This window comes from Phacochoerus africanus, chromosome 9 (assembly GCF_016906955.1).
Source record: "Phacochoerus africanus isolate WHEZ1 chromosome 9, ROS_Pafr_v1, whole genome shotgun sequence".
NCBI lineage: Eukaryota > Metazoa > Chordata > Mammalia > Artiodactyla > Suidae > Phacochoerus > Phacochoerus africanus.
Genome location: NC_062552.1, coordinates 28,411,476 through 28,429,794, shown reverse-complemented (window position 1 = coordinate 28,429,794; position 18,319 = coordinate 28,411,476). Strand labels below are relative to the sequence as shown.

The window sequence follows — 18,319 nt, the reverse complement described above, 5'->3', positions numbered from 1 at the left end:
TTTTGGTTGGGAGCCAAGACTAATTAGCCTGTGCCTTACTTTCAACCCCATCTTTCGTAAAACCAGCTGCTCACATTCGAAGATCTTATCTGGAAAACAATTCCCAGCTCCAATGGGGGCTCCTGAGAATTCCTGCAGCCACGTGCATGTGAGCCTGCAGCCTTAGGGAAAGCCTTGGAGGAGAGTGACAACTAGAACCAGAGGGTTCTCTGCTGACCAGAATCAGGCTGGAGGAAGGGAGGTGAGCATGTGTGTGTCTGGACTCAGGTCCTCATCTCCAAGCTCTGGTCTCCATTTAGAACAGCAGTGCCCAGCAGAATCTCCACAGCCATGGGAATGGTTCCCATCTGCACTGCCCAGGACCAACGAGGCCACAGGCAGTACTGAGCACTGGGATTGAGGCTAGTGAAGGTGAGGAACTGAATTTCTCATCTTACGTAGTGTGATTAGTTGAAATTTAAATAGTCATGAGACAGCTATTTGGATTACAAAACCACATCACCAGTTTCACCTGTTTACAGAATCACAGTACTTAACACTTGAGAATCTGAGTCTTGGAGTTCCCACGTGGCTCAGTGGGTTAAGAACCCAACGAAGTCTCTGTGAGAATTCAGGTTCAATCCCTGGCCTTGCTCAGCAGGTTAAGGATCCAGCACTGCCATGAACTGTGGTATAGGTAGCAGATGTGGCTCAGAGTCCAAGTTGTTGTGGCTGTGGTGTAGGCCTCAGATGCAGCTCTGATTCAACCCCTAGCCTGGGAACTTCCATATGCTGTAGGTGTGGCCCTAAAAGGACAAAAAAGAATCTGAGTCTTCTTTTCTCTTGATCCCCAAATAAAATGTTCCTTATCATTTAACTCTGGATAGAAGGTGAGGCTTTCACAACTAAACAATTATTACTCTTGTTTTGCTTACAAATCCAAAAATATCCTCTCTATCATAAAACATATGGTTAGGAATTCCCATCGTGGCGCACTGGAAATGAATCCGACTAGGAACCATGGAGTTTTAGGTTCGATCCCTGGCCTCTCTCAGTGGGTTAAGGATCTGGTGTTGCTGTGAGCTGTGGTGTAGGCCGGCAGCTGTAGCTCCAATTACACCCTTAGCCTGGGAACTTCCATATGCCGCACCCACGGCCCTAAAAAGCAAAAAATTAAATAAATAAATAAAAGATGTGGTTAGGCTTTTTTTTTTTTTTTTAGAAAAATTAGATTTTTAGAATAAAACTTATTCCCAAAAAGACAAATAAATAAATAAATAAATAAAATTAAAAAAAAAAAAAGTAGTTCCCGTCGTGGCACAGTGGTTAACGAATCCGACTAGGAACCATGAGGTTGCGGGTTCGGTCCCTGCCCTTGCTCAGTGGGTTAACGATCTGGCGTTGCCGTGAGCTGTGGTGTAGGTTGCAGATGCGGCTCGGATCCTGTGTTGCTGTGGCTCTGGCGTAGGCCAGCGGCTACAGCTCCGATTCGACCCCTAGCCTGGGAACCTCCATATGCTGCGGGAGCGGCCAAAAGAAATAGCAAAAAGACAAATAAATAAATAAATAAATAAATAAATAAATAAATAAATAAAATTAAAAAAAAAAAAGAATAAAACTTATTCCTAGCACAACTCTCCTCCCTTCATAATAATGTAAGAGAAAGCAAAAGACACTTCTCTAGATGTCTGATGAGTGGCTTAAATAAGGTTTCAACTATTTATTTATAGAGACGTTATCAGGGAGCGTTCAGAAAACAACATTCCCCTTAAGGGTCCTTCTAAGACCAGCGGTGTGACTGTGGATGCCTGTGCTCACGTTTATCAGGAAAAGAGTTCTAAGTGTTCCGGGCCATGGATACCAGTCCCCAAAGCACTTCTGAACCTTGGGGAGGTAAGCATACTTTGCCACAAGCTCACAGATACCTAGCAGAGATAACCAGATTTATGATTTGGGAGAACTTCATTCCTGTGTACAGGTCCTATGCGTAACTGCGTATTTAAGGACCTCATTCTAAGCTAAGAACAGATTCCACTGTTTTGTTTTTTTTCTTTTACAAAATTTTTTGACAATATTTACTTTTACAAACTTTTAGCCGTACTAGATTTGATGACAAATCCTAAATCTTTTCAGCACAACCCAATGTGACCCAATGACTACTTTGTTCCTCGTTAATAGGTTATCAACAGGCCCTGGGGGCACTAATGCCAGCCCCCCAGCAGGGGCCTGGTGGAGCAGTGTGACAGTGAGCGAGGGAGCACTGAGCACCTCCTTCCTTCCGGAATCAGGGTTGCTCCCTCCCCTAGTCTGGGGATGTGGATGCGATGCTCAGCAGTCCCAGGAGCCTTGGGTCCTTCCCAGGGAGCCAAGACAGTCCTCACCAGGGTCCTCATGGTCGCCACCATTGGCAGAGGCTGGCGTGTGACTCTGTTGCAGATGCAAGTTTAATTGTCCACAAAGCATGAGAGTCCCAGAGTCAAGTGCTGGGATCAGATGCAAGATGCCCGCCCGGCAGGCCGATACAGGAACTAACCTGGGAAATGAAGTGATTGTGCAGAGAGCCTGGTTTTCCCCCAGTAAAGACGTGGCCTCTTCGCGGCGTTTCCTCATGTTGTCCTCCACCGTGTTGAACTCGGACATGGTCCCTCCGTACGGCTGGCCGGGAGTCCCTTCGATCATGTAGCTCCCATACTCTGGTCTCCAAAGGGTAGGATGGCTACAGGGGAGAACAAGTGTCATTCCATCTTTGCTGCTGCTGCTGCTGCTGCTGCCATCTGCTCCCTTTTTAGTTTTGCAAAAGTTGCTTCAAAAAACTTAGAAGCCACTGGGTATAAGTGAAGCCAAGAACTTTCTACAATTCCCAAAGGCTGTTAATTTTCCATAGCTCTTAAACTAAATACTGAGTCCAAAATATTTACAAATAATTGAAACACACACAGAGCACTCAATGTTCAAGACAAGCAAGCTAGTCCACTCCGCAGGGAGGGACATGGGGACTTACAGACTCTTCCAGTTGAATGCTGGGCTCCAAACTCTAATGCAGCCTCCCCAAATTAAATGCGTAGAAAAATGAACTCGAGGATACATGACTCCGAAATATTTTTAAAACATCCTGCCAGCCAAACAAAACCAATCTGCAAGTTTTATCTGGCACCATGGTTTGTAATCTTGGTAATACTTTGCCAGTAATTTTCTTTAATGTTTGAATAGTAAACAGGCTTTATATTGAGTTTCCTCTTCCAAGTGCTTATTAATATATTTAAAATGTCAACACCCTAAGAGGCAGGTATTATTATTGTCACTACTTTACAGATGAGGAAACGGAGGCACAGAGGAGTTAAGTACCTCGCCTAAGGTTACCCAGCTATTAAGCAAAGGAAGCGGAATTTGAACCCAAATTCTGGTGACTTGGAACCAGAGCCTGGGCTCTAAACTACTGTGCCCTCCTGTCTCCTGCATCGGAGGAAAGATGCTATTCTGGTGGTTCAAACAGTTTCAGAAACCAAAACCAGACTTCAGTATGTCAGCTTACTTTGGGTTTGTCCTTTCCCCCTTTTCTTGTAGAGTTTCAAGAAGTTCCTCTCCAGACAGGACCAACTGGACTTTTTTACTTTCATGATCGAAAGATACCAACATGTATTCCACCTATCGAAAAGAAAAAAGAAAAAAAATTAACATTTCTCCAGGATTGTGCTCCATGCAAGCTTTAGGAAAAGGAGGGAAACGTGAAGGCTGGGAAGGATCCCAGTAACCTAAGAAGTCTCATTTGCTTAAAGGATGGTACTTAGTGAGCGCCTGTTTGCATAATATGAAAACCCAGAGAGAACAGCCTTGTTGGAGGCCAAGAGCTCTTACTCTATTCCTTCTTTCCCCTGTTCTACGTAATACCTTACAGAAGCAATCTACAGATTTAATGCAACCCCTATCAAATTACCCATGACATTTTTCACAGAACTAGAACAAACAATCCAAAATTTTTTTCTTTTGTCTTTTTAGGGCTGCACCCGAGGCATATGGAAGTTCCCAGGCTATGGGTCCAATCGGAGCTGCAGCCGCTGGCCTACACCACAGCCACAGCAACGCCAGATCCAAGCCATGTCTGCAACCTACACCACAGCTCAAGGCAATGCCGGATCCTTAACCCACTGAGCAAGGCCAGGGATCGAACCTGCTTCCTCATGGATGTTAGTCAGATTCATTTCCACTGAGCCACAACAGGAACTCCCAATCCAAAAATGCATATGGAACCATAAAAGACCCAGAATTGCCAAAGCAATCCCAAGTTTAAAAAAAAAAAAAAGCAGGAGGCATAACTTCTTTCAGACTTACAAAGCTAGAGTAATTAAGACAGTGTGGTACAGGTACAAAAACAGACATACAGGCCAATGGAACAGAATAGAGAACCCAGAAATAAACCCAGACACCTATGGTCAATTAATCTTCAACAAAGGAGGCAAGAATATAAAATGGGAAAGGCAGTCTTTTTTAGCAAGTGGTGCTGGGAAAACTGGACAGCTGCATGTAAATCAATGAAACTAGAACACACCCTCACACCATGCACAAAAATAAACTCAAAATGCCTTAAAGACTTAAACACAAGACACCATCAAACTCCTAGAAGAGAACATAGGCAAAACATTCTCTGACATCAACTGTACAAATGTTTTCTTAGGTCACTCTCCCAAGACAATAGAAATAAAAACAAAAATACACCAATGGGACCTCATCAGACTGACAAGCTTTTGCACAGCATAGGAAACCATAAAACAAACAAACAAAACCTACGGAATGGGAGAAAATAGTTGCAAACAATGCAACCAACAAGGGATTAATCTCCAAAATAAACAACTCATACAACTGAACAGCAAAAAAACCAAACAACCCAAATGAAAAATGGGCAGACGACCTAAATAGACATTTTTCCAAAGAAGACATACAATGGCTAATAGGCACATGAAAAAAATGCTCAACATCACTAATTATTATAGAAATGCAAATCAAAACTACAATAAAGTACCACCTCACACTGGTCAGAATGGGTATAATTAGTAAGTCTACAAAAAACACTGGAGAGGGTGTGGAGAAAAGGGAATCCTCCTACACGGTTGGTGGGAATATAAGTTGGTACAACCACTATGGAAAACAGGATGGAGGTACCTCAGAAAACTAAATATAGAACTACCATATGACCCAGCAATCCCACTCCTGGGCACACATCTGGAAAAAAACTTTCATTCAAAGAGATATATGTACCTGTATGTTCACAATAGCCAAAACATGGAAACAACCTAAATGTCCATCAACACGTGAATGGATTAGGAAGATGTGGTATATATACACAATGGAATGCTACTCAGCCATAAAAAAGAACAAAACAATGCCATTTGCAGCAACATGGATGGAACCAGAGATTGTCATACTAAGTGAAATCACAACAGGAAAGACAAATACCACATGATTTCACTTATATGTGGCACTAAAATATGGCACAAGTGAACCTATCTACAGAAGAGAAACAAACTCATGGACATAGAGAACAGACTCGTGGTTACCGAGGGAGAGGGAGAGGAAGTGGGATAGACTGGGGGTCTGGGGTTTGTAGATGCAAACTATTACATTTAGGAGGGATAAGCAATGAGGTCTTGCTATACAGCACAGGGACCTACATCTAATCACTCATGACAGAACATGATAGAAGGTAATATGAGAAAAAGAAGTGCGTGCGTGTGTGTGTATGTGTGTATAAATATAAATAACTGGGTCACTTTGCTTTACAGCAGAAATTGACAGAACACTGTAAATCAACTATAGTTTTTTAAAAACTTTAAATAAGGGGAAAAAAAAAAAAAAAACCCTTACAGAAAGGTTGACCTTTTTGACAAAGTGTACTTCAAGAGAGAAGTTATTTCAAAGCTAAAATTTAGTAAATTTCAGTTGCATGAAGCCGTCAAATTTTACAATATATGTCCTCAGTGGGCTTACTCTAAGTCTAAGAAAGTGGTTACCTGGGTGCTCCAATCCAGGTAGATTATCCTCCTTCCTCATTGGTAGGTTATGTAATCATCCCACCATAAGCCTACCATTGGGCTGTTAAATCATGATCAAAGACACCAACACGGAGAAGCTGGTTTAGGAGTTCAACAACTTCGTTTTGGTTTTTCAAAAATAATCTAAACAACTTCCCCATTCTGAACTCATATAAAGCTTACAATGCAAGGTGCACTAGTGCATCTATAACAATACCTGGTGGAATGCTGATAAAAATCAAAAGTGAAATGCCAAAGTAAGACTTCTCTGGGCAGAGTACAAACAGAACCTGCTTTTGTTTTCCCTAAAGTCGCAGACTTTAGGGGTTCCCGTCATGGCTCAGCGGTTAACAGACCCAACTAGCATCCATGAGGATGCGGGTTCCCTAGCCTGACTCAGTGGGTTAAGGATCCGGTGTTGCCATGAGTTGTGGCCCTGGTGCAGGCCAGGGGCTACAGCTCCAACTGGACCCCTAGCCTGGGAACCGCCACATGCCTCAGGTGCAGCCCTAAAAAGACAAAAGACAAAAGACAAAAAAAATTTAAAAATGAAGTCGCATGCTTTCAAAATTACCATAGTTGGTGTAAATAGTGAAAACTGTGAATCACCACTTAGGGTGAAAATAAGATACACATTATCCATATGTCAGGGAAAAGGCTGGAACTGGGTCATTCAACACTTGAGAAGACCCTGTGCGGGACAGAGAAGAGATGGCAAACCTGGGCCATGAGGCAGACTAGCAGCAGCAGTTTTTCAGCTTAACACAGTATTAAAAAAAAAAAAAAAAAAAAGGAGTTCCCATCATGGCTCAGTGGTTAACGAATCCGACTATGGGTTGCAGGTTCAATCCCTGGCCTTGCTCAGTGGGTTGAGGATCCGGCGTTGCCATGAGCTGTGGTGTAGGTTGCAGACGCAGCTTGGATCCCGTGTTGCTGTGGCTGCAGTGTAGGCCAGTGGCTACAGTTCCGATTGGACCCCTGGCCTGGGAACCTCCATATGCCCTGGGTGGGGCCCTAGAAAAGACAAAAAGACAAAAAAAAAAAAAACGGCAAACAACAGACCTATCACATGTAAATCCAGATCCCAGCCTGGGAAACCAAACGAGACCTGGGTCCAGAGGGCCTGAGGCTGCTAAGAGGGGCCTTGCTCTGCAGCGACTCCCTGTTACCTTATTTACTGGTATCCACCCTCTTGGGTCTAGGAAGGCAGCCACGTTGGCCAACCCCATCGTAGTTAACGGTACCACTTAAGAGACTGTTTTGCCCTTCGACTAAGAAATACAAAGGGGTAAAAAATGTTAGTAAGCACAAGAAAAGAGCCTGGCAGGTTTAAATGACAACAGAAACTAAACTTTGGATTAAATTTTATCAGTCATGGCTATGGACTGAATGCTAGTGCCTCTCACCCCAATCACAGGTTGAAGCCCTTCATCTCCAAGGTGAGGATATTTAGAAGTGAGGCGTTGGGGATGGGGTGGGGAGATTAGGTCAGCAGAGTGGAGCTCTCGAGATGGGATCTGTGGCCTTTCAAGAAGAGGTGAGAAAGATGATCTCTCTCCAGCATGTGAGGACATGGTGAGAAGGCAGCTGTTTCTAAGCCAGGAAGAGGGCCTTGGCCTGGTACTAAATCTGCCAGCACTTTTGATCCTAGACTTGCCAGCCTCCAGGACTGTACGAAATAAATGTCTGTTAAGCCACCTAGCTGGGTGGTCTTGGTTACAGCAGCGTGAACTGACCAAGATAGCTGTCTGACTGATGAGTTCTAGTTCCCATTCTTGGTTCTCTATTAGAATTTTTTAGTTCAAAAAACGGGTAGTATGGCCTGATTTCTGCACAGAAACCAGAAATAGGAGATATGCACCTGTACAGTCACTCAGTGTCAAATGCCTGAAAGCTGTAGGCTGCAGAGCCTGAAACTACCTATTCCCAACATGAAGTACAGGTTTCTAGATAACATCTAAGAGCAAGGGCTCCTGAACAGCTAAAACCTGAAGGAACAGGAAACTGTGGTAAGTCTCTGGATGGATATCTGAAAATATTCTAAGTGTGAGAAACAAATTTACTTTGAAACAAGCTTAACGAAAAGTGGTACACCATGAACTTTGCACCTATGGATCCGAACCTTCAACTTCAGCACACAAGGCATGAGCACCCACTTCACAGATGGGCAAAGAGGATCAGAGAGGCAAAGTAAACTGCCCAGTGCTGAAAGTGTCAGAGCAGGGACTGGATCCCAGCACTGGATCCCTCAAGGCCTACACACCTTGCTGCTAGAACCACAGGGCATGCCAGTCTTGGTTAGTGATAAGCTTTCTTGGGGGAAAAAAAAAAAACAAAAAAAACTGTTGGGAATTCCCATCATGGCTCAGTGGAAACGAATCTGACTAGCATCCCTGGCCTTGCTCAGTGGGTTAAGGATCCTGCGTTGCCGTGAGCTGTGGTGTAGCTTACAGACAAGGCTTGGATCTGGCATTGCTGTGGCTGTGGTGTAGGCCGGCAGCTGTAGCTCCAATTTGACCCCTAGCCTGGGAACTTCAATATGCCACTGTTATGGCCCTAAAAAGCAAAAACAAACAAAACAAAAATTTGTTGTAAGCTATGAGGCAGGGATAGGTTATAATACTGGCTGAAAACCTCTCAGACTAATTATGACTCCATTTTATGCAGTGGGTCTGACATTATAGCACAGAAGCTGAGCTGTAACAGTTACAGCTACAGATTTAAACTGAGGACTAGGGCAGACCGTGTTTGCTCTCTGTAGCGTCCTGAGCTCTCCCAGGTGTAAGGCCTCTTCCTCCTCAGATCACTAGCTCCAACACACCTGCCTGGCATCGTCTATTATGGGTGAAGTGACCTTCTTAACCAGATAAACACGCTTCCAGAAAGAAAGATGAAGAGATCTTCCCTTGCCGACAGGGTTTCCACCATTTATCTACATCAAAATGAGCAACAACTTTGGTACCAAGCATATAACTAAACTGTAATCATTTTTGTTAGTTTCCTAGTTTTGAAAGAATTGAAACCCTTAGATTTCAGAATCATGGTTATTAGCCCAGAAGTTGAAAGCCTGGGTAGCACAAGGGAACACAAAGCTCAATCTCAGCCAAATGGGTGACATTTGAAATGCTAACAAACCAAAGTCTCCGTATTGAAAACATAATCACCCATGATCGCATTAAGCAACTGAAACAGAAAATATCAGAATATTCACCACATGAGAAAGAGAAACAAACTACTTTTGAATAAAATCTAAGTTCAATTAGAAGGCTCAGAATCCCTTGAACAGTTTACAAACTCAAATATAAGGCTTTCTGAATCCACCCCTAGAGGCACTCCAGATCTTTCTGCATCAGGGCTCAAAAGGGCTGTTTTGTGGGATGTGTTTTTTTCTTTTTTTTTTGGTGTCTTTAGGACTACACCCACGGCATACGAAGTTCCCAGGCTAGGGGATGAATCAGAGCTGCAGCTGCTGGCCTACACCACAGCCACAGCAACACCAGATCCGAGCCACATCTGAGACCTACACCACAGCTCATGGCAACGCCGGATCCTTAACCACAGAGCAGGGCAGGGATCAAACCCACATCCTTATGGACACTAGTTGGGTTGGTTACAACTGCGCCACAACAGGAACTCCTCAGAAGGGCTCTTTAGCCTCTCAGCTTTCTCTTAGCTTACCTACCCATCCCTGCCTTGCATGGATATATTTTCACTCACTTTCAATTCTAGTTCAAATAACCAATTCCATCTTTAGAAGTCAAACCAGGGCTGTAATGGAGTCTGGTTCATAGCCTAGCTGTTCAATAACAACAAAGTGATACAACAATCCTTTGCCAAGAATAAAATACCTAGGTGACTTATTTTTAGCACTTCTGGATTTTTGTCCCCACCCTAAAATTCCTGTTTGCATACTAAGGATGAGAGGAAAAGACAAAATAAAAGAGAAAATAACCAAACAGGACATGGAGGCCCTTCTGTAAACAACTTAAGATTCCAAGGATTAGTCTCTGCTTGTGCCTTCAAATAACATCTCAGCTGGAACACCCAGAGTTACAGCAACACTTAGGTACACTGCACACAGCACAACTCTAAAAGCATGTGCCCAAGGAGCACTGCAAATGGGTGCAGAGTGACTAATTCAAATTTGTGTAATTGGTATACCATTTGGGAGGAGCGAGAATAGCCACTGCGCTCTGTTCTCAGTTCAGATCCTCGATGTGGTTTCATGCGCTGTTATCTGGTGCCCACTGGTTAACTTTTAAATGGCCGGGGAGGGAGTTCCCATCGTGGCACAGTGGTTAACGAATCCTACTAGGAACCATGAGGTTGCGGGTTCGGTCCCCACCCTTGCTCAGTGGGTTAACGATCCGGCGTTGCCGTGAGCTGTGGTGTAGGTTGCAGACGCAGCTCGGGTCCCGAGTTGCTGTGGCTCTGGTATAGGCCGGTGGCTGCAGCTCCGATTGGACCCCTAGCCTGGGAACCTCCATATGCCGCAGGAGCGGCCCAAGAAATAGCAAAAAGACAAAAATAAATAAATAAATAAATGGCCGGGAAGGAACAGGCCCAATAAAAATGCCCAACCACTTTTCAAGACACTCATATTTCCAATGTCCACTACTTTGTCTACAAATAAAATTAAGATTTCTACTGCTGAAAGGCTAAATGTTATCCCATTAGGATAAAAGCCACTAATACCTCTGAGCCGTTGAATCAAAGACAAAAGGCACATTCAAGAGACTATGATGTGATTTACTTGTGACACGGGCTGATAGGAAGGACCTGAACACAAGAGCCCTCCAGCCTTTTAACGCAGGTCTGCACAAGCGTGAGGTGTGGCATGTTCACCTGAAATTAGGCCGATAAAAATAAAGAATTTTAATTGAGGGTGATGTCAGTCAGTCCTGAAAACCTAGTAGAGAGCGAAATATTTACAGCATTAAAGCTCAAGATAACAGTGTTAACTGTTAACATAAATCCCCCAAATTTCAACATTTTAATATTTAGTTTTTAAATGGCATTTACTACTAGTTTAAAATTTAAAAAAAAATTAAAACATTTTAATACTCTATCATGAGGGTAAGAGTTTCAGGAAGCTTAGAATTTGAGGAAAGCCTAGATATTTTATAAAATACTAATTTTCTTTTTTTTTGGCCACCCCAAGGCATACAGAGTTACCAGGACAAGGATCAGATCAGTCGCAGTTGCAACCTAAACTGCAGCTGTGGCAATGCCAGACCCTTAACCCACTGTGCCAGGCCGAGGATCGAACCTGTGTCCCACTGCTCCCAAGATGTTGCTGATCCTGCTTTGCCACGGCAGAAACTCCTAAAATACTAAATTTTTTTTTGTCTTTTTAGGGCTGCACCCAGGGCGCGGCATATGGAGATTCCCAGGCTAGGGGTCTTATCGGAGCTATAACTGCTGGTCTACGCCACAGCCACAGCAACGCCAGATCCAAGCCACATCTTCAACCTAGACCACAGCTCACGGCAACGCCGGATCCTTAACCCACTGAGCAAGGCCAGGGATCGAACCCGCAATCTCATGGTTCCTAGTCAGATTTGTTTCCACTGTGCCACAACGGGAACTCCAAAACACTAATTTTTAAATTTCTACACCCCGTAGGTAAAAACAGTGCTTAATTCAGAAACCATCTGAATTCTGAGTTCTGTAAGACTCGGAAGTAGCTCTAGGGAGTTCCCTATTTAAGGAGACGATCTTTTGAGAAAGTTCCTCTGTCAATTTCTACATAAATTAGAACAAAGGAATTTCCCCGAGAAACAATGCTATGCAAAGGTAAGGTCCCTGGCCCACCTATCAAAACTATTTAACCCATCCTATGCCTGCTCTCTAGAGAGAGGGAGCCCATCACCAAGTCCCTGAGGGACAGTGAAGTCCTACTTTTCTTCCCAGGCAGTGGGAGGAGGACTCTGGCCTCCTGACACCTGGAGAAGGGCTGTATCCAGGTGGTTGGGTTGAGGAAGGCAAGATGGGGGGAACTGAGCCCAGGAATACTGGGTTGCAGGGCAGGGCCTGCAGCCATTCTACCAAAATTCAAAATTCAGGGTTCAGGGCCGGCTCCCCCATGCCACTGGCCCAAGCAGTCTGCCTGACTCCTGCTGGAACCACCTGTTGCTTCTAAGAAACCCAGTTTTCTCCCTACACTAAGCCCCAAACAAGCATGCTACTATTTTATGGTAAGCATCTATTTAGCTGATGAGCCAACAAACACACTGTCTGGCTGCCCGCAGCCCTCTGTCCACTCACCCAAGGTCCTGAACCAGGCAGGTGCTAAGAACACTGCACAGAGCCAGACAGATGTGGCTGGAACAACTGCCAGTGCAGCTCACAGGTCCGGCCATAAGCTCCAGAAGACCATCAGACCTGGGCACATGTAACAGGAGGGCCTGGTCCCAGTCGGAGCATCAGAAGGCTTCCTAAGGGAAGGGGCTAACCAGAAGCCCTCATACATAAGCAGCTGACCACCATTCTGACTGCAGCATAATTACCTGGCTGGCTGCTCAGAGACCCTGATAAACTGCCCTCCACCCCCCACCCCCACCCCCACCCAGAGACCATGTCACTGTAGTCCTTCCTCTGGATTATAAACTGGTTTAAAGCTGGGGACCGTGCCTTCTGCCCTCAAGACAGGTTCCTCACACAGCAATATGTTAATGACCAATAATTTTGAGCACTTTCAGGAGTTCCCATCATGGCTCAGTGGTTAATGAATCCGACTAGGAACCATGAGGTTGCGGGTTTGATCCCTGGCCTTGCTCAGTGGGTTAAGGATCCGGCGTTGCCGTGAGCTGTGGTGTAGGTCGCAGATGCGGCTCGGATCCCCTGTTGCTGTGGCTCTGGCGTAGGCCAGTGGCTACAGCTCCAATTGGTCCTCTAGCCTGGGAACCTCCATATGCCGCGGGAGCGGCCCAAGAAATGCCAAAAAGACCAAAAAAAAAAAATTTTAAGCACTTTCAATCATCCAGTTGGATGGCACCCATTTCTGTATCCAGCACGATACATAAACCTGAAGCATCCAAAGCGGTGCTAGCCATGGTGATGCTCCTCAGTTTCAAAATCACCTACAGTGAAAACAGGGAAGACCGGCCGGGCAAGGCCAGGAGAGCAGCTATGTCTAGAACAGTGGATGAACTTGAGCTGAGCTGACCACCACAAGCCCCATAAACATCCATATATGGTGATACTTTAGACAGTAACTGTTGAAATGTTATACTGTCTTATGTCCCCCCAAAGGAAATGTTTTAGTAGTTTAAAGCTACACCAGGGAACTATACTCAATATTTTGTAATAACCTATAAAGGAAAATAATCTGAAAAATAATATATATACTGAATCAAGTTGAATCAAGTTGCTGTATACTTGAAACTAACACAACATTATAAATAAAATAACACTTCAATTTAAAAAAAAAAACCACAGGCCAAAAAATAATGATAAAGTTACATCAAATTCTTGTAATATCTGATATATTTTGAATTTTTCCCCACTATGACACACCATTTCATGCCACAGAATTACAAAGGAAGTTCACACAAAACAAACACGGCCTTGCCCAAGCCTGGTTTTCCGTTCACATCCTAGATCAGGACTTAGCTAACAGAGCGGGTGGCTCATTAATCTCGACTTTAACACTGCATAATATGATGCATTTCCTGCATGATTATGTAAAGTAACTTCCTCGAATCCTTATTAAAACAAATTCTTCACAGGCCAAGATTAGTGATGAGGGCTCAATGGAAATTTTTAAGATTCAGGAGAGAGCAGGGAGAATTGTGATGAATCTCACAGAGGGACAGCGACACCTTTCATCAAAGGAAAGAAAACCGTGCTCTTCATTACCATAGACACTAGATGCATGGGACTTTTTAGATTTAAAATTAAAATAAAATGAAAAATTCAGTTCCCAAGTCCCTAACTGGATATTGCAAATGATTCTACTACTGCAGAAAGTTATACTGAATGGCACTGGACTTAAACCCAAGAGAAACCACTTCTGGGATTATAGCTGGACATAATTACTGATGCATTACTGCTGGTGCAAAGGAAATCCCTGAATGTAGATCTGCTCTTTCATGGCCTAAAATGACACAAGACATTTATTTTCTGGGCTTCTGAATTGACACTGGCTGATTTTTTTCAGAGATGCCACAACACTTTAGGCATATGTCAGTTTCAATTTTCTATTGGCTATAAAGACCAGGCTAAGTCACTTTTACCTTATTTCTGAACCAAATGGGCAGAATCCCACCAGTCTTCTCATACCAGTTAACCTCAGGAAAGACACAACATCAAGAAAAGTTACCAATGGAGATGTCTGCTATGGCCCCCAACTCCGAAAATGAGAAACTTAGGCCAGGAGACACTTCCTCCTAAAGAAACAATATTGTAAATACAAATAGTTCTTATTGACCTCAAAACATCTGCAGGTTGTCCTATAGCTTCTGGGTTCTGAGGACAAGTTAGTTCCTTGACTCTCTCCTGAGAACAAGGTCCTGGTCACCACAGGGATGACCAGAGAGGATGTCTTGGACCAACTGCTCTACAGCACTGAGGAGGGGGCAGTGAGGGAGTGAGGGGGTCAGGGCCAACAAGAAGCCCCAAAGGGACTCCCACAAGGTGCAAGAGAGCTCAGGACTTCAGCAGGGGCATGGCTGGCCTGGAGAGGACACCCTCCCTCCGTGGTGGGGTCAGTTTAGGGCTCCACGCACTCCTGGAGCAGCTGAGTGACAAAGCAAGCTCTGTCCCTGTAAGTGTGTTTATAGATGAAGTTGGCCAAGTTCAGGGACTGCCAATGAGACACGAGAAGTTCAGGGCTTTAGTTCTTAGGAACTGGTAGTGGAGGAACTCACTCAACAAAGGAGGGGGAGAGCCCACAATACTCTCTGAAGAGAGTGAAAGTTCTGGAGTTCCTGTCATGGCACAGTGGAAATGAATCCGACTAGGAACCATGAGCTTGCAGGTTCGATCCCTGGCCAAGCTCACTGGGTTAAGGATCTGGTGTTGTCATGAGCTATGGTGTAGGTCACAGACATAGCTTGGATCCTGCGTTGCTGTGGCTGTGGTGTAGGCAGGCAGCTGTAGCTCCGATTGGACCACTGGCCCGGGAAGCTCCATATGCCGTGGGAGCAGCCCTAAAAAGAAAAAAGGGGGAAAAAAAAGAGAGAGAGTAAAAATTGGGGCCAAAACAGAATGTCCAACTCCAAAGTCACTGCTGTGCTCAGAGGGCCCCTTCGACCCCCAGCAGCAGGTGACTTCCAAGTCCAATGCCATTTCACCCCGGTGAGGCCTCCTTCATTACCGCATCCATAACAGCAGTGGTGGGGCGCCTCTCACCCACCCTGCCTGGATGCGGAGGCGGACCTCACTGAGAGCAGCTCTGACCTGCTGCAGATGGGTCTGGAGAATGGAGACTCCTTAATACAAACCCTTTCCCAACATACTTGGAATTCATGGTAAAGGATTACAATTCAGACAGACAAACCAGATGCTGGCTCACTACCTGCTGCACGGGATGCGGTCCACTAGGCAGCATAACTATCAAGTGAGGTCAGCCTGATCCCCACAGAGGCTCAGCCGTTTCACAGGGCCGGGCTGCCAGCAGATTAGCTGGGAAGGCTGCGGCTATATCGCTAAACCTGCTAGCATTTGTCCTGTGGGCACAGAAACTGACCACACAGACTTGATGTGTCAGATCTGAAAGCACGCTGGCATTTTACCAGGAGGGACTTATTGGCCATACAGTGACAAAGAACAAACACCAAAGCCTGCACGTGGGGCTCCCAGACCTTCATCACAGCAGCCCCCACCCCTTGCTCCCCCCACCCCACTCCATTCCCTTCCTTCCACCTCTAGCCTCTTTGGGGCTGGAGCCTAGTTTGAGTCTTAGTAACTTCTGTGTTTGTCTTTTCTTTAAAATGAGGGTGAGGCCTACCTCAGGGGCAAATGGGAAGATTTTACATAAAATAATGCATGTCAAGCACCTAAAACACTAATGAGAGTACACATGCCCTCACGTTAGTGGGGATTATTTTGTAGCTCCTAGGCAGGTACACACATACTGAGGCAGAATAGTGTCTTTTAAGTGTTCTTAGGGGGTGGCCTGTAATCAACATTACAAAAAAACCTTGAAAGAGAGTAGACTTAAGATATCAGGACTTGTCACTTACAGTAAAGAAAGTACTATTTCACCCAATACAGTTTCACCAGGCATTTGTTTCAGGTACTTGTGGTCTCAGTAAAAGTGAAAGCTGTCATACAGAACACCTCCAGGCTCTGGTTCCTTCTCTGAACAGGTCAAGTCGCTTCCCTCCCGGGCACTCGAAAGGGCTCATGCTCAGCAAACTGCCAGCACCCTCACCACCTGCAAGGCCCACCTTCCGGCTCCGCCCCCTCCACTCCAGCCCCTCCCACCACACGGCCCATTAGCCTCTGCCTGCTTCTCAGCCAGCCAAGTCATTCGGGGCCCGGGCATCACTTCTGTCTTTTCCTAGCCCTTCAAATAGCTGGATGGGGGAAAGGGGGGCAGAGGGCTCCAGTCAAGTGCCACCTTGTCAGAAGAACCACTGTTGACCCCCAACACTATGACTCCCTACTTGTCCCCAAGCCTAAGGGCACCACCCAACACTAGTGCCTCCTGGAGTTGTGGAAGGTGGTCATCCTGGCCTGAGCAGGCTTATTTTTCCCTCTTTCCTCACAAATATTACATTTCAGGACATTAGGAATCTGCTTTGATTTCTGGAAAACAAGGGAAAAAACGAAGCGTCCCTTTCAACTTGAAACTATTTCTGTAATTAAACTCTTCCAGAAATTCTCATAGGAGAGGACTTTCCACTTTTCTTTCGCTCCCAAATAAAAGACATTACACATTCTGCCGGCAAGGTAATTTTTTTCTTTTTTGTCTTTTTTAGGGCCTCACCTGCATTATACGGAAGTTCCCAGGCTAAGTGTCGAATCAGAGCTATAGGTGCTGGCCTACACCACAGCCACAGCCACAAGAGATCCAGGACGCATCTGCAACCTACATGGCAGCTCACGGCAACCTAACCCACTGAGTGAGGCCAGGGATCAAACCCCTCATCCTCATGGATAATAGTCGGGTTCATTACTGCTGAGCCACAATGGGAATTCTGGTCATTTTCTTCAAAAGTGTTGTCCTGTTAACCAAAGCTTACTCCTTTTAAGCACATGATCTCCTTAAGCTGTATGCATCAGTAGAAATTTTTCTAAATTTGCTTACATCTTCTTCTGCTACAGTAGGAAGATACTAAGCACACTTCTACTTTTTATTGTCTTCAGACTTCGTGGGCATTTTCACTTCTTTAGAGTCATAACAGAGCAGGGTCCTGGGAGACACTGGCTGCCGTGTCTAGATCTGCTTTTCCAAGCTGCTCTCTGAACTGGCCTGTCTTTTCTGCCTCAGCTGATATTGTGTAGTTCATCCTGAGCTGAGGAACGAGAAGACCAGCTTGCAGGGACCATGTATAAACTGAGCAATCTCTGGGTAAGCGTTTGACAAACTTCCAGGGGCAAAGTGCGTAGAGGACTTTGTACACAGAGGACTTCTGCTTACTTCCCAGATCTCACTGCTTGTAAACTGGGGCTAGCAGCTCCTGACCCCTGGACCACTCGCACAGCAACGGCAGCCTCGGGGCGCAGGGGAGGACCACAGGCCTCCAATTGGGTGCCTAATTTGTGTAAATACGTGAACACTTAGAACGGGAAGTGAAGGACACACTCCCGAATTACCTCTCCAGGCTGCTCTGAGGCTTACAGTTCTCAGCGCATCCTTTCAAACAAACAAAAATTTAATGAAAAAATGTAAACTTTCTAGTGTTCAAGGTCACTGCCACAACCCCTAACTCTTTAAAATATTCAGAGAAGTGCTGACCAGCTTCACAGGTGCTTCAAGGTCCTCCCTATCTCTCTGGAGCATTAAAGCACGTGAAGCCCCGTGTTCCTCAGCTGCTGACCCCCATGGACAACCCAGATGGGGCACAGTCACAGCCCAGATTCTTACAAGCTTCCAGGAAGAGGATCACGGGGCAGGGGTGGGGTGGGTTGTTTTAACCCTGCTAAATCAGCATCCAGTTCAAAAAGAAAAGGAGTTGGCTGAATCCAAAGGACTGAAAAAAGGACCTGGGGGATGGGAGACAAGACAATGGGTTTGTGTGAACATCTACGTAATTAGGAACATCTGGTTTGGGGGTGCTTTTGTAATCTTGTTGTGGAAATAAGTTTAATTACTAAATCCTGACAGAAGACATAAACATCTAAGAACACAGAAAGCTCTACAA

General features: G+C 45.1%; 1 protein-coding gene across 4 annotated transcripts in view; it reads right to left on the bottom strand.

Moving 5' to 3' along the window:
• Window positions 1-18,319, bottom strand: part of GCLC (glutamate-cysteine ligase catalytic subunit) — a 44,278-nt gene that overhangs the window by 16,072 nt on the left and 9,887 nt on the right. For all 4 annotated transcript variants that reach the window (XM_047795128.1, XM_047795131.1, XM_047795130.1 and 1 more), the window contains 2 exons: window positions 3,512-3,624; window positions 2,513-2,695 (listed from right to left, as the gene is read on the bottom strand). In XM_047795128.1, the coding sequence (XP_047651084.1) occupies window positions 2,513-2,695; window positions 3,512-3,624 (296 nt within the window). The remainder of the gene's footprint in view (window positions 1-2,512; window positions 2,696-3,511; window positions 3,625-18,319) is intronic.